Below are 16,162 nucleotides of genomic sequence, written 5' to 3' on the forward strand. Positions count from 1 at the left end.
GAGCTGTTGGACTTTTCATCAATCAACGCGCTCACTGCGCACTCATCACAGCCTGATGCCTTTGTTGGTCTATTGTTCCCGAGCATTCATCCTTCGCCTTCGGTAACCTTGTAGTATCAGTCGACTTTGTGGCAGGGATGACTGACGCCCGCAGTTCGAACCGTCGCAGTCGTTTGCGAGCTCGCAGAAGTGGTGAAGGCCAATCAGACCGGCAGCGTTCGGATTCTGTGCTCGAGTGTTTGTCGCTTGGTAGACAGTTTTAAAAGTGTAGATTTTATAAGAAGGAAAGGAAACACTCCGATCTGAGTGTTAACGTCTCGTATAGTTGCATGATGACGAGAAAAGTTTTACTGCTGAGTTTGTACTCGGCAGTGTTGTGCACGTGGTTTGGCATCGATGCTGTCCAGGGTAGACTTTCGAAGTCGGGTTCCGACATTCCGAATTTGAACTACACGGTTGTTCAAAAGCCTGATGAAGGCGGTAAGTGGTGGTTGTGACGGATGGCGTTTGAAGAGATTCTAACGACGTGATTTTTTACATCTCTCTAGATGGGTGCGAACAAAATGAAGTCTGCCTGGCGTCAGTCGAGTGCACCTTGGACGCCGTGGCAAAGTCCAACTTGAAGCCATGCTCGTCTGTGCCCAGCGTCGATGGAGTTTGTTGCCCGTCCAGCGGGCTCAACGAAACTAGCAGCCAAGCCCAGAAGCGCACCGAGCAGTTGGTGCTGAGTGCCATTCACGAAGGTCGTCGCGAGTTCGACGAGAAGCTTCGCCTTGAAGACAAACACCGCACGGTGATGACTGCGAAGGAGAAACCGGAATCCTTGTTCCACCGTATGCTTCTTCCCGGAGGATTGAAGACCTCTGGTAAGGACGTCCAAGATCCGGAGGAGGAGGCCAATGTTTACGGGCACGTTTTCGCTAGCCGAAAATTTGCCGAGTTGACCAATATGACCCTGGAGGAACGTCAAGGAGACCGGTTTGCGAGGGTTCCTAGGGCGATACGGAAACGGTGTCTACCGCCTGTGCCATGCAATCCCAACGCCCGCTACCGAACGATCAACGGGTCGTGTAACAACCCGATTCACACGAGCTGGGGCATGGAGGGTTACCCGTTCGACCGAGTGTTGTACCCGGCGTACGAGGATGGCGTGTGGGCTCCAAGGTAAGTACTTAGAATAAACTTTGTGACTCAGAATCTACAGGTGTTCTCGTGTTTCAGAATCCATTCGGTGACCGGAAACTTGTTGCCCAGCGCCAGAACTGTTTCCGTTGCGCTTTTCCCGGATGAGTACAGGCCGGATCCGCGGCTGAACATCCTGTTCATGCAGATGGGCCAGTTCATAGCACACGACTTCACCCTTAGCCGTAGTTTCACCACAAAACATGGAGATCCTATCGAGTGTTGTACCCACAACTGTACGGCGCCACTTTTCGGGCCTCACCGGCACTTTGCCTGCTTCCCGATTGAAGTCAGCCCAAACGATCCATTCTACTCCAGATTCGGGGTACGCTGCTTGAACCTGGTCCGGATCCGGCTTGCCCAAGGACCCGAATGCCAGCTAGGATATGCCAAACAAGCCGATTTGGTGACCCACTTCCTCGATGCGTCCACTGTCTACGGTTCGACTGATGATGTGGCCGCAGAGCTCCGGACATTCCAGCAGGGTAGACTACGTGACTCGTTCCCAAATGGAATTGAGTTGCTTCCATTCGCGAGAGATCGTCGGGTATGCGTGCCTTGGGCTCGGGTTTGCTATGAAGCTGGCGACATTCGGGTGAATCAGCTGCTGGGATTGACCATGGTGCACACGTTGTTCATGAGAGAACACAATCGACTGGCAGTGGGCTTGAGTCAGGTCAACCCGCACTGGGACGACGAACGGTTGTACCAAGAAGCGCGCAGGATTCTCATTGCCGAACTCCAGAACGTCATTTTCAACGAGTTTCTGCCAATTTTGCTTGGTCACGAAAGGGTACAGCAGCTGGGCTTGGTCGATCCTTTGGATTCGTACACCAACTATTACGACCCGAACCTTCGTCCGATGACGTTTGCCGAGGTTGCTGCGGCAGCTCACCGCTACGGACATTCCCTCGTGGAAGGTTTCTTCAGGTCAGTAGAGACTTCGTCATACACTAAATCAATCATCTAACACCACTTTCCTCCTCCAAATGCAGATTGCTCACCCGCGAAGAACCGCCGGAGGACGTTTTCATCAAGGACATCTTCAACGACCCCTCCAAGACCCTCGAGCCGAACAGTTTCGACGTGATGATGTTCTCCTTTGGTCAGCAACCGATGGAACAGATGGACCGCTTCATCACGTTCGGTCTCACGCGGTTCCTCTTCAAGGAACGCAAACCTTTCGGATCAGATCTAGCCTCCCTGAACATCCAACGGGGTCGTGACTTTGCCGTGCGTCCGTACAACGACTACCGCGAGTGGGCTGGCCTAGGACGGATAACCGACTTCAGTCAGCTCGGTGAAGTGGGTGCCCTGTTGGCGCAGGTCTACGAATCCCCGGACGATGTGGATCTGTGGCCCGGTGGGGTGCTGGAACCGCCAGCGGAGGGTGCCGTTGTGGGTCCAACGTTCGTTGCCTTGTTGTCCGCTGGTTACACCCGCTACAAGCGTGCCGATCGGTACTATTTCACCAATGGTCCAGAGGTAAACCCGGGTGCCTTCACTCTACAGCAGCTGGGTGAGCTGAGGCGCACCACGCTGGCCAGTATCATTTGTGCCAATGCGGATCACAGGGAGGACTTTTATCAAGCCCCGGAAGCGTTCCTGCAGTCGAGCAGCGATAATGTTCCCGTCCCTTGTGTCAACTATCCCAACGTTAATTTGGGATTGTGGGCAGAGGGAGGATTTTAAATCTGTTGGTATTATTGTGTAAATGTTCTCAAAGTTGTAACATTGTCTGATTTTTCTGTGTTGTTTTCCTTTTTGTTTGAAATTTGTATTTTTGTTTGTAAAAATATAGTTTTCACTGTTAAGTGTTTCAAAAAAGTCGTAGAATAAAATGTTCTTATCGAAAAATCAATTTCATTTTTTTGGTCTTTGAATTTGTTTAGAGACCAATTATAACAAAGAATAGCCGGTTTATAGTTTTCGATCACCTCACGTCCGTCCATAAAGAAGCCTCCGGGATGTGTTGTGCTTCTGGTGGAACTTCCGTGTTGCATGGGAACGACACAACAGTTCCATTTCCTCGCACTCCACTCCCAAACGAGGCGTGTTTGATGTTTTTGCTTCTGTTTGTTCCACGTCCTGCCGGGTTCCTTGTTGCAGCATTACAGCCCGCACTGCGTTCTTCTCCTCCAACTTCGCTCTGCACTCCTCTTCGAACCATTCGTTCCGTCGACTTCTTTCCACTTACCCGATGGTACTGTCGGCTGCGATGTTGATGGCTTCTTTTAGTATACTGTTGATGACGGAAAGTTTTGACCTTCACCAGGTAGTTATTGGAGTCGATAGGTCTTGACGTCGATTATGTCCGAGAAGTGCCGTCCATCAATCAGAACGTGGTCATTTTGTGATTCCGTCTACTGTAGTGATCTCCAGGTGTAACAATTAGGGAAACTGTGCTGGAAAAGTGTGCTCCGTTTGGCAATGTTTTTGAAGGCGGAGAAATCGATGAGTCGTTGGCCGTTTTTGTTTGTCAACTGGTGGGCGCTGAACTTTCCAATCGTCCGATCTGAATTATGAATTGCACGTGTCGTGTCTAGATTTACTCAAGTTAACACTACTCTTTTGTTATGTATTTCATTCGAGACAGTCGACAAACGCTGATTATATGGTTTACATGAAAGCAAAATATATTTGGATAGTCATCAAAATGATACTACATTACTACAACCTCCTCATCATCTTAATCAAACAGTTCGCTTTCTTTGGTATCGAGGGCAATGGGCGTCGCCTGTTGGTGATTCTTTGGTATCGAGGGCAATGGGCGTCGCCTGTTGGTGGATGTTTATTTTTATTTTCACCCTACAGCTATTAATTGAATGGAGATGATATTTGTTAATTAGTGGGTGTCAAACTTCTGCGCAAACATAGGACCATGAAAACCGGAAAATGAAGACACGTGCGGTCGATGATGGTGGTTGTCTCCAAGACTGTGATTACCTATTTATGGGTTTTCTTTGCGAGTTATTTATTTATCCCTGTCATCAATCGGGCTGTTTTGGTCGGCAAACTTTATTTTCTGAAAAAGGACATTGATTTCATCGGTGCATTTTTTGAATTTTTTATTGCTTTTTCGATATTTTTTTTATTGTGAATTTTCTAATTTATTATGGAAAAATCGGATTTATTTATGGAAAATTCGAAGTTATTTGGTGGGAAAAATGGCTTTTTTTTACAACAGTTGAATTATTCATTGCATTTTTGGCGTTTTTAATTGTTAAAAACCCTAATTAATCCAGCTAGTGGTGATGGTGCCTTTCTCGTGCTTTAAAATATCCTTTCAACAAAACTCGAGCGACATGTTGATGACATTGACATAAATACAAAATGAAAACTGCTTGCTAAATCTACTCAATATGGATACATTTTATATTAGCATAACACCCAATATTCAGAAAATATAAGACAACGATCCAAAACTCAAACCAAACAAGTGTCATGAAGCCGCAAAATTTTGAAACGTCATTTTAGATTTTCCGGTCATCATTTTATGACTCCGGATATCTACCCCAACTAAACTAACCGCCATCTTGAACATTGAGACACCATCTTGGATGTTCTGGTATTCATTTTTGGACTCTGTACCTAAAATTACATAAAATAGTCGCCGTATTGAATTTTGGCATGTCGTTTATGATTTTCTGGTTACCAGTTTTGGACGAAGACCGGCATTCTTCCCCATTCAAACTATAGTCATATTGCAGACCTTGTGAAACAGCGCACAGCTTGGGTTTTCTGATTACAAAATTTGAATTCTGGACATATTTTCATACAAAATATGCCCATAATGCAAGAATTAAAAATCCTATAAAATAGACACTAATACTGAATTAATACTGATTAATACTGGGCCATTATCTTGGACTTTGGACCGCTATTTTGGATACTCTGGTGGACTCCAAACAAATTTCCCATACCAAATACACTTATTTTACATAGTTTTGGAGCTCAAAATTCCTTAAAACAGCCACCATCTTCTGTTTACGCGATCAAATTCATATTTTTCCATTCAACGTTGACCAATCCTGCTGTTACTTTACACCTTAGGAATCTGAAATGGTACACTCTTAGAAAAAATCATGTAAATTTAAGTTTTGTTGGATGCACATAAAAGGAGCGGCCCGTTTCACTCAAATTTACGTCGTCTAGCACGAATAAAGTCGAGCTAGCAATCACTAGAACCGAATCGACAGGTAAAACATGAAAGTAAAATACATAGTAAAATGCTGACCTGGATTCGAACATCGGTCTTCTGATTGATAAGCCACCACTTTACCTTTCAGCTATATCAACGAGTTGAGAGATAAATGATAAATGTGAAACTGTTTCTACGTACCTGGTCAGATAGGTTTGTTGACATTTTGTGCAATCAACTCGAGCTTACATGATGGATGTAAAATTGAGTCAAATTTGCCATTCAGTCATAGAATGTTTACGTACGTTGATGGTTTACGTCACGTGTAAATTCCTAATTTTTTAAGAGTGTACGATTTGATGAGAACGCTTTAGTTTTGTTTATATTTTGTTCTCATATATGAGAACTTAGACCTATTCGTCACCGTTGTTCATGCCTAATGTTTATCAGGCCATTAAACAAAGCCACGATTTAATTTTTCACATGAACGTTGGTTCTGCTACACAACATCTAATCTCTAATGTGATCTAAGGCTATTTTCTTGCTAACCGTTCATTAGATTATCAAAAAATCTGCGATCTGATGTGTCGTATGTATGGGTTTGGTTCATTTTTATACTTGGTAATTTCCGGTGGGATAGCCGGATCTGATTCCATGAGTCATGGACCATGACACTACCGGTTGTCCCAATTATGGTCTGAGAATATTTTATTGCTTTTTATTCACCTTTACCTAATCACCGCGATTTGATATATCGCATAAATGGGTTTGCTTCACTTTTACTTCTAACCACTTTCGAAGCCACAGCTGAACCCGCAACACTACCGGGAATCTAATGTGGTCTGACCCTATTTTTCCATCAGGTCGTCGATAAGTCGTGATCAGTCTTCGTTCTATTGCTCGTGTTGTGTGTAGGTAAGAGGTAACGATAGCGCACGAATGTAACAAAGCCGACTGACACCCGACTGCGGCAACGATATGAAGGTAGTAAAAAGTGTCGAATGTATACAAGACTGGTCGTGATTTGATGTATCGCATCCATGGGTTTGATAAAATTTTACATTTTACTACCCGGATCTGATTCCGGGTAACTACCGGCTGCACCAAATATGGTCAAACATTATCGTCTTGTTAACTGCTCATCGGTTAACCAAAAACGCTGCAAATTGAAGGTGCCACATGCAGGGTTTGACAATTTCGACGGGACTCTCTGAACCAATTCCGGACCATTACCAGTGACGTAAGGCTATTTTCTAGCTAACTGTTCATCAGGTTATCGCAAAAGCCACGATTTGATGTTTCACATGCCTGGATTTGGTTTAATTTTACATTTGGCCTCTTCCGGCCACTCAAAACCGATTCCGAAATACTTGCTGGCCGTTCATTAGGTAATCTAAAAAGCCGCTATTTGATGTGACGCATGTACGCGTTTGTTTCTCTTTCAGATTTAACCACTTCAGCGGGAACCCCGGAACGGGTTCCGGAACACTACTGGTTCAGATGTGATCTGAGATGGTTTTCCTGCTCATTGTCCATCAGGTCATCGAAAATGCCGTGGTTTGATGTGTCGCATGTATGGGTTTGGTTCAATTGTATATTTGGCCACTTCCAGCGGGACGCCTAGAACCGGTTCCGGAACACTACCGGTTCATATATGGTCTGTGATGATTTTCCTGCTCATTGTCCATCAGGTCATCTAAAATGCCGTGGTTTGATGTGTCGCTTACATGGGATTGGTACAATTGTATATTTGGCCACTTCCAGCGGGACGCCCAGAACCGGTTCGGGAACACTACCGGTTCAGATATGGTCTGAGACTATTTTCCTGCTTACCGCTCATCAGGTTATCGAAAATGCCGTGGTTTGATGTGTCTCATGCATGGGTTTGGTTCACTTTGATATTTGCCACTTCCGGCGGGACACCCGGAACCGGTTCCGGGACACTACCGGTTCAGATATGGTCTTAGACTATTTTTCTGCTATCCGCTCATCAGGTTATCGAAAATGCCGTGGTTTGATGTGTCGCATGCATAGGTTTGATGCATTTTCATATCTGGTCCCTTCCTGGGGTACCGTTCCGGAACACCTAAATGGCCATAACTCCGGAACGGCTGGACCGATCCGAACCATTTTCAATAGGAAACAATGGGACCAGATTCCGCGTCGAATAAACCGTCGGTCATTAAAATCGGTTGAAGTTTACTGCCAAAAAGTGATGTGAGTTTTTTTGTACACACACACACACACACATACACACACATACATACACACATACATACACACATACAGACATCACCTCAATTCGTCGAGCTGAGTTGATTGGTATATGTGACTCGACCCTCCGAGCCTCCTATCAAAAAGTCATTTTTGGAGTGAACATATAGCCTTTCCAGTACACTTGGTGTACGAGAAAGGCAAAAATCCCTTTTGGAATGGAGCGCAAAAAAACAATTTCCATACAAATGATTCCATTGTGGCACCCTAGAACTTTTAGACTTTCCAACAAAATAACAATTGTTGTTCCTCATTTGAAAAAAAAAACTTTTAATTTTTCGATTTCTAGCTTTGCCTGCTAATATAAATCCGATATAAAAAAATATGTGAAAGATGAAACTTTTTCATGTTTTACGGATTTTCTCCACTTTTTGTTCAACTTGTTGGGGTAAATCTGACATGAAACGTTAACAAAAGTTTGTTTTCACACATACAAGTATACATAATGGGTCAATTATTAAAACAGTTTATATCACATAAAACAAAGACTAAACACATGAAAAAATATACAAAACTGCTATTGCTCAACAGTCAGCAGCACAATCGTGCTGGTTCGTCACGAAAGGGATATAGGGTTTGTGTGCCATCAGTAATCTCACGCACCCATATTCATCCTATTCGAAAACAAGCGATTACGTCACCGATTAATTCTGTTCAATTTGTTTTCATGGGTGATTACTTCTAACAAACAACATTAAAATAAAAAGAAAAACGAACAGCGCTTCAACCCTTTGTTTTTCGTAGGATGAAAATGGTAGCCACATGCTTATAAGGGAACCAAGGGAGCTGCGATGGGTCGTCGGCCAGACGTCAAACTCGTTTTGACACAGATTTTGACATTGACAGTACTTTAGTTGGGCCTTGCCCCAACCATTTGAACATCCAAACATGTTTGTTTTGTTTATACTTGTGACTTTTTGAAGTGGGAAAAATACTAGATGGCTTAAGACAAACATGCCCAATCTTTTACGGCCGCGGTCCACATGCTTCACTCCACACCGGTCGACGGGTCAATAAAAGTGTTTAGACAATTCTTAACGCTTTTTCAAAACCTTTTTTCAGTGTTTCTGATTAAAGGCAGTAGTGTCAAGGGGTGTAAATAACAAAAAAAAATACAGAATAAAAAAAAACAAGCATAAATTTTTTTCGAATTTTTTTCTTCTCATAAAAAATGTATCAAGCATGCAAAATAATCCCATCTTATCTGATTTATTGCATTTTATTCTGACTAATGAACGCAAAGACCATCCTTAAAAAGTCATGAAAAGCTTCAAATCTGAATATTTTTCTAATATTGATTTGAAAAAATGAAATTCACATTGCTATGCAAAATATGAAAAGTTCATTGGCAACCATTCATAAAACTGGATTTTACGCTGCATTTCTGTTATTTTTCAATGTTGTCCCATAGCTTGATGAAATTTAGAAATTACTACTTCCAAAATAATATCTCTGGAAGCATAACGAATTGTAATTCAACAATTTATTTTCAGATTTATTCCAATGTCAGGCCTCACTACCTTTCTATAATAACAGCAATAACTCTCCAAAATTTGTGAAAATTTCGATGACTCTTGATATCTGGAAGAAACCAAAAATAGGGTTCAACATATTCATAGTCAGACGGTTAGTCAACCAGTGATCGTATAAGATGTTGAATAGGATGATAAAGTGGAGGCGATATGCATACATTTTACATGCGCCAAAGTGGATGCATGCATATGGTATCCACTTTATCATCTTATGCAGCATCTTATACGATGACTGGTTATCTGGGGTGAATAAATGGATGAGATTCAGCACGAATCTGTTTGTATTCACATTAAGGGATCTCCCCTTCCCTCATTTAAAGTTGCCTTTGAACACAACCATAGACGGAGTTTGTATTCTATCAAGGTCTAGCGACCAAAGGACGATTGGGTTGTTTTTAAATTGACAATAAACATATATGGTTGCATGACCAAAGATAAGGTAAATTTTCAGGAACAAAACATGGTTCACACATGGTATATGCGTCAGCAGTGATGCAAGATGCGTATACATAGTTTTCCAAGAATTCCTTTATCAAGGATTCCATGGACTCTTTCTTAAATTGCTCAATGGAATCCTTTCAAAAATCTTCCAGGAATCATTTCGGAAAATGTTACATGAATTCCTTCAAATAGTTCTCCAGAGATTCTGTTAGAAGATTGTTTTTTTTTTTAATTTCCATGAATTGTTTCAAAAAGTTCTCCGTGATTTTTTTTCCAAAAATTCTCCAGAGTTTCCTCCAGAAATTCGATTAGAAGATCATCCAGAAATTTCTTCAAGTATTTCATCTACGAAACCTTCCAAAGGTTGCCTCCAAAATTCCTCCATGGATTCTTTTAGAAATTTCTCCAGAGCATCCTTCGTAGTCTATCAAGAAGTTTCCTAATTTTCCACAGATTACTTCCGAAAATTTCCCAGGGATTAAAAAAGTTTATTTATGATTTTCTCCAGATATTCATACAGGCACTCTTTCGGAAATACGTCCATGGATTTTTTTTCTCAGAAATACCTCCGCCACAAGGGTATTTTTCTAGAAATCAAAAAAAAAAACAAAAAAAATCTTTCAGGAATTCCACCAAGAATTGCCCGGAAAGTTTCTTCCGATGCTTCTTAAGAATTTCCTCATAAAATTCTCCAGGGATTTTTCGGATTAATCAAGGATTTCTATACTCATCTATAGGAGTGCGACTGGAGTTATTTTCAGAAATTTCTTCAAGGATTCCTTCAGAAAAATATCCTAAGACTCTTTCAATATTTAAATGATTCTTTTCAGGAATTTCAGCAAGGACTTTATTCAAAAATTGATCCACAGTTTTTTTCCTATTCCAGGAATTTCTTTGAATTTTTTTCAAGAATTGCTGTAGAAATTCTCGGAAAATTCCTTCAGTGACTCAAGTAGTCCATATGAAATTGTTCCCGTGGTTCCATCAGACATATCATGCAGCATTTCTTCAGAGATTTATCCAGGAATTCATCCAGATGTTCATACCGGATTCGAAAATTCTTTTGGAGTTTGCACTAAAAACTAGAGGAATTCTAAAAAGAATCCCAGAAGATTTTTTTTGAAAGAATTCATTTATGAACTCCTGAAAGAACTTCCAGAGCTAAATATGGAAATTTCAAAAAAAAAAATTAGAAGATTTTCTGGAAAGTATTCCGGATATAAAATCTAGAAGGAATATCTTAATCCTAACTCTTAGCCTGTGGGTGAATTCCTGGAGGAATCCTTAGGAAAATAACTAAACAAACAACTTGAGATACCTCTGGAGGAATTCCAAAAAATATGAGAAGCTTCTGGAGAAGCTCTGAAAGTAATTTGAGCATGAGCATGAGCATGAGCATGAGCATAGATGACCGCACAATTCGTAGTTGCTACTCCGTGATTGACCAGAGCAATCGAAATTGCACAAGGAACCAATGAATAGGGCTTGGGACTAGCTTACTATTCTCAATGTACACAGGTCGAGAGCTCTCAACTTTAATAAGGTCAATAACGGCGCCGGCCACGTCCTTACGGTCATCGAGGATGGAAGGGAATGTTAGTAAGACAAACGTTGTTATAAAGACCGCGAATCGCTGCATCTCCACGTTTGTCTCAGGAAGGATTTTTTTGTTAGGACATTGTCAGTCCGGGAGTCACCTATGGTTGGTGATATGATTTGACAATGGATCAATATACACAAACCGCCGTTAACAACCGACCACTTTTCGACGCAAGAAGAAAATTCTATCGCGCGTCTCCACTCCACTAGGGAGCAGAAACCTTTAGTCTATTCCACACAGAAATACACTGAACGCGACTCACTTGTCGGCGCCCGGATTTTTTCTCGACCGGCGAACCCGAAGTAACATTTTTCACTCTTTTGTGTAAATGCAAAAAAATGAAAGAAAATATGTATTATCAACTAAAAGTGTATTGGAAACTAGCGCCGAAGGGAAGCGAAAAATTTGGAACCGGATCGAACCACGGCGCGCGCACACTCGTCCCGTCGTTGGAGCCCCGCAGAGAGAAGAGGAAAAAAATCGCAAAAATCTAGCAAAGCGAGCGCGCGAAACTTTGCTGCTGCCGAACTACCGCACCTGGAGAAGCTCTGAAAGTAATTTGAAGCAAAAACTCCTGGAGACATTTTTAAAGGAATTCCTGAAGAAAATTTTTTTTAAGAATCCCTAGAAGAATTCCTACAGTAATCCATTCAAAAGAGGTCTCATATGAATTTATGAAAACACTCTTGAAGAAATACCATGACTTAGACTGATATTCCTTCAAGAGTGTTTTCATAAATTCATATAAGAACTATTTTGAATGGATTACTGTAGGAATTCTTATAGAAATTCTAAAAAAAGCTTTTGGAAATTTCTTCAGAGATTCTTTTAGAATTTTGAACAGTGATTCCTTCAGACATTTTATTAAGTTTCTTTCATAAATCCTTCCAGTGGTCTGTTTACAAAATCTTCCAAAGATTGCACCAGAAATTTGAACAAGTATTACTTCTAGAAATGAACCAGAGATTTGCTCAGTAGTGGCTTTATGGATTCCATTGAAAATTCCCACAGAATTGTGTTTAAGAATTTCCTTAGGGACTCATCCAGAAAATACTGCAGATATTCCTACAGAGGTTCTTGTATTATTTTTTTCAGTGATATAGACAGGAATACATCCTGATATTCCTGCATATTTTCCCAGATATTTATCTAACTTTTCCTACAAGCATAACCTTATGAATTTTTGAATTCTAAGGATTTTTTTTCAGAAATATTTCCAAGGAACTTATACCTTTTGGATCATGTCATTCTTGAATTTTTTACAGATACTTATCTAAGCATTTCTCGAAGTATTCCTTCACAGGTACTGCACATAAACTGTCCACAGATTGCTCTAGAAATTCTTCCAGGAAAACCTCCAGGGATATAATTAACCCTCGAGCGATCGCGCTGTTGTATTTTGTACAACACGTTGAAAAAATCTCGCTTTTTGTACTCAGCATTAGTGTGGTGCTGACGCAGGTAGTCAACCGCGCGAGTTACGGAATGTTAAAGGATTTCTCCAGAAAATGATAAAAAGAACCTCGATTAACGTTCCCAGGAATTCCACCAGGGGTCTCCCGAGGAGGTTCTTTAGGTACTTATCCAGGAATTTTATCAGATATTCCCATAAGGATTCATTCAAATGCACTTCCTTCATGGTTTCTTTATGGAATTCCTGCTCAGATTGCCTCTGAAATTCTTTAAGGGTTTCCTTCAAAAACATCTCCAGATACTTCTTCAGAATTTAAGGGATTTCTCCAAAAGCTATGAGATTTTACGGAAATACATCTTAAAATTTATTTAACAACCTTGCAGAGTTTCCTTTGGTAATTCTCGAAAGGGTTCCACCAAAAGTTCCTTGAGAAATTTCTGCGAGTTTTGTTTTCACAAATTGTCCCAAGGATTTCGTCAGAAATATATCCTAAGTACCTTTAGAGATTCCTGAAGGAATTACTACAGATATTTCTCCAGATCTTTCTCAACATAAATTCTTTAAAAAATCACAAAATACTCAATGAAGCAATTTATGAAGTTATCTCTGGAGGAATTCCTGGGAAAATGTCTGATGGAGCTCCTTAATATATCTCGTTAATTTCTAGAAAAAAAAAAACATGAAAAACTTTTGGAGGAAATCCGGAAGTTATGCCAATCAGAGTCCATCTTGGTTCGTCGTTGCACCGTGTCGTCGTTCTGTGTGCGGGACAGTATTCATGTTCGTACGGGGCGGTTTAGTGTGTTTTTGGAGGCGAAGTGGAAATGTCGCTTTTTTCATTCGGATCGGCCGCGTCGTCGTCGTCAATTTGAATGGGCACATCGTCGTACCCGTGTGTAGTTGTAGCGATTCAGTGTGATTTCGAGGCCAGTTAGTGGAAGATGCTGCAGCACATACGCACTGGACACTTCGAAGGATGTTTATTGGTGAGGTCGTTCCATTTTATCATATTAATAACACAGATCGAAAAAAGAGTGTAAAATTCTGTGGCATATGATGCACATAATTGGAGCGTGGCATATCACAGACGTTTACATGACATATCATGTAAAGTTCATTAAATATCATGTAAACTTCCATTATATGTCATGTAATTCAGCATGACTCTGAGAGTTTACATGACATATAACACAAATTTACATGATATATCATGTAAACCATCATAACACTAAGTTTACATGACTAAAATGACGTCTAAATCTCATTATTTTTATCTGTGTAATGCTAAAGGATGTATAAAATTCTGCTTTGGTTTTTGTGTATTTATCTAACAAATATTGAAAAGTTCGTCACGTCATGTGTCGGCGCTAGTTCTAAATGCACATTTATTTGATAATAAATATTTTTATTTCATTTTTTGCATGTACACATAAATTTGAATGGTTCCGGTTCGTCATCTTCGCTGTTTGAAATATTTTAGTCAAAATAAATAAATGTTTTGACTCAAATAAAGGTTGCATGAATCACAACACTTACCAAAGTAAATCGAAATCATGTGACTCTCCCCCTCCCTACTAACAAAAACTAATTCCCGTGACAGTCGTGGAGAAGATGAGGTGATCTCGGTCTCTAGTAGCAACGTACGTCACACTAACATTCCTTTCCTTCCTTGATGACCGTAAGGACGTGGCCGGCGCCGTTATTGACTAATAAAGTTTGGAATACTCGAACTGTGCACATTGCGAGCGGTAGATACTCCCAAGCTCCGTTTGTTGGTTCCTTGTTGCAATTTCGATTGTTCTGATCAATCACGGAGTAGCAACTACGAATTGTACGGTCATCTATGCTCATGCTCATGCTCAATCCGGAAGTAAAATTTAAAATGTTTGTAGAAATTGCAGACAAAGCTACTGGTAAAATAATTGAAGAAAACCTTCAATAAATTTCTTAGGGATTCCGAAAGGAATTCACCTGGTATCTAAGACGGGATACTTCAAAGAATTTCCTATACAATCTCTGAAGGCATAAGTGCACTAGAATTCTTGAAGTACTATCTCTAGAAATTTCTAAGGGAAACCTTAAAAAGCAAAAGAAAATCCAGGAGGGATATTTTAAACAGTCACTGAAGAAATTTCTGACTATTTTATTTTTACTCATTCATTGAAACAATACCTGGAAGAACTACAAGTATGAATAGGTATTAATAGGAGAATTTTTTCAAACCTTTCTTAAAAAATGTCAATGAACAAAATCTGGAATAATTTCTGCAGTAATTACTGAGAGAATCTTTGGAGAGTTCCTGGAGTCATTCCTGAATTTCTAAAGGAAAATCTAAGAGAAAGTCCTACAGGAATTTATGAAAAATACTTTGAAAAATTTGCAAATCTCCGTGAAAAATTTACCCTAGAATTGCATCTTCTGAAGAAGTTTTTTTAGGGGAATTCCTGGAGAATCCCCCGGTGAAATTCCTAGAAGCACTGCTGGTGAAATCCCAAAAAAAAATCTGAGCCATTTCTAGAAACATTTCACTTCTCTAAAACCTGTGGAATTAAAATGAAGGAAAAGTTCTGTATGAGATTATGAAATCCCTCTATAAATTTTTAAAGTTAGTTTATGTTGGAGATTTCGATTCCAGAGGAATATTCGGCAGAAATTGCAGATAAAGGCGAGCAACTGAAGCAGTTCTTGAAGAAACCCCAAGAGGACGTTATGGAAAAATACCTATAAGAACTTGGGCAGATACTTCTAGAGAAAAAAATCCAGAGATTTTACTGTACAATTTCTAAAGGGATAAGTGAATAAAATAATGAAGCAATGCCTTGTGGAATTTCAAAAGAAAAAATAAATAAAAAAAATCTTTGAAAAAATACCGGAAAAAAACTTGAAAACCTTCGGTATAGACATCCGTTAAATAATTTCTTGAAAAATTCCTGGGGGAACGTCAAGGAATAAATCCTGGACTAATTGTTGCAAGAGTTCCTGGAAAAATCTGTGGAGAAATTCCCGAAGAATCACTGAAATCATTTCTGAAGGAATACCTGTGGAAAGGTTTTAATAAACCTATAGAAAATGTATGAAGCAATCCCTCGATACCTGGAGAACTCATTGAAGAAGTTCCTGAGTTTTAAGGAGAAGTTTCTGGAAAAATGCTTGAGAACATCCCTGGTGGAGTTCTTGTAGATTTCTTTGGATGAATATATGTAGGAATATCTGTAGGTACCTCTGCAGGAATCCCAACAAGAATTTTCAATTTCTGAAGTAATCCCTAATGAAATTCCATCATGAAACTCTGCAGAAATCTTTATAGGAATTCATGCCAGATTTTCCGTAAGAGTTCCTGTAAGAATATGTGAAGAGATGGCTAGAAATGCATTTTCAGAAAGCATCTCGGGAGGAATATCTGGAGGAATACCTGGAGAAACCCCTAAAAAATTAAAAAAAAAAAATATGTAATTCCTGAAAAAAAATCCCGTCAAAAATCCACAGGAAATTCTGATAATATTCCTGGACTACTATTTTACTATTTTACAAACCAAATTACTGAATAGATACGTGAAGCACAGAGAACAGACGTTTAA

At 40.2% G+C, this 16,162-nt stretch overlaps 1 protein-coding gene across 1 annotated transcript; it reads left to right on the forward strand.

The window, feature by feature from the left end:
* LOC109399008 (chorion peroxidase) lies at positions 1-3,043 on the forward strand. The gene is made up of 4 exons (XM_019671454.3): positions 1-480; positions 549-1,164; positions 1,222-2,112; positions 2,178-3,043. Exons 1-4 carry the CDS (start codon positions 330-332, stop codon positions 2,872-2,874), a joined length of 2,355 nt encoding a protein of 784 aa, XP_019526999.3. The 5' UTR covers positions 1-329; the 3' UTR covers positions 2,875-3,043.
* The last annotated feature ends 13,119 nt before the right edge of the window (positions 3,044-16,162 follow it).

The sequence above is a fragment of the Aedes albopictus genome, chromosome 1 (assembly GCF_035046485.1).
Source record: "Aedes albopictus strain Foshan chromosome 1, AalbF5, whole genome shotgun sequence".
NCBI lineage: Eukaryota > Metazoa > Arthropoda > Insecta > Diptera > Culicidae > Aedes > Aedes albopictus.

Bases quoted from the DNA above. Each gene is read 5' to 3' on its own strand.
- LOC109399008 (XM_019671454.3), top strand. From the start codon at position 330: ATGATGACGAGAAAAGTTTTACTGCTGAGTTTGTACTCGGCAGTGTTG. The intron at 481-548 runs GTAAGTGGTGGT...ACATCTCTCTAG, and splicing joins TCAAAAGCCTGATGAAGGCG to ATGGGTGCGAACAAAATGAA. The intron at 1,165-1,221 runs GTAAGTACTTAG...CTCGTGTTTCAG, and splicing joins GATGGCGTGTGGGCTCCAAG to AATCCATTCGGTGACCGGAA.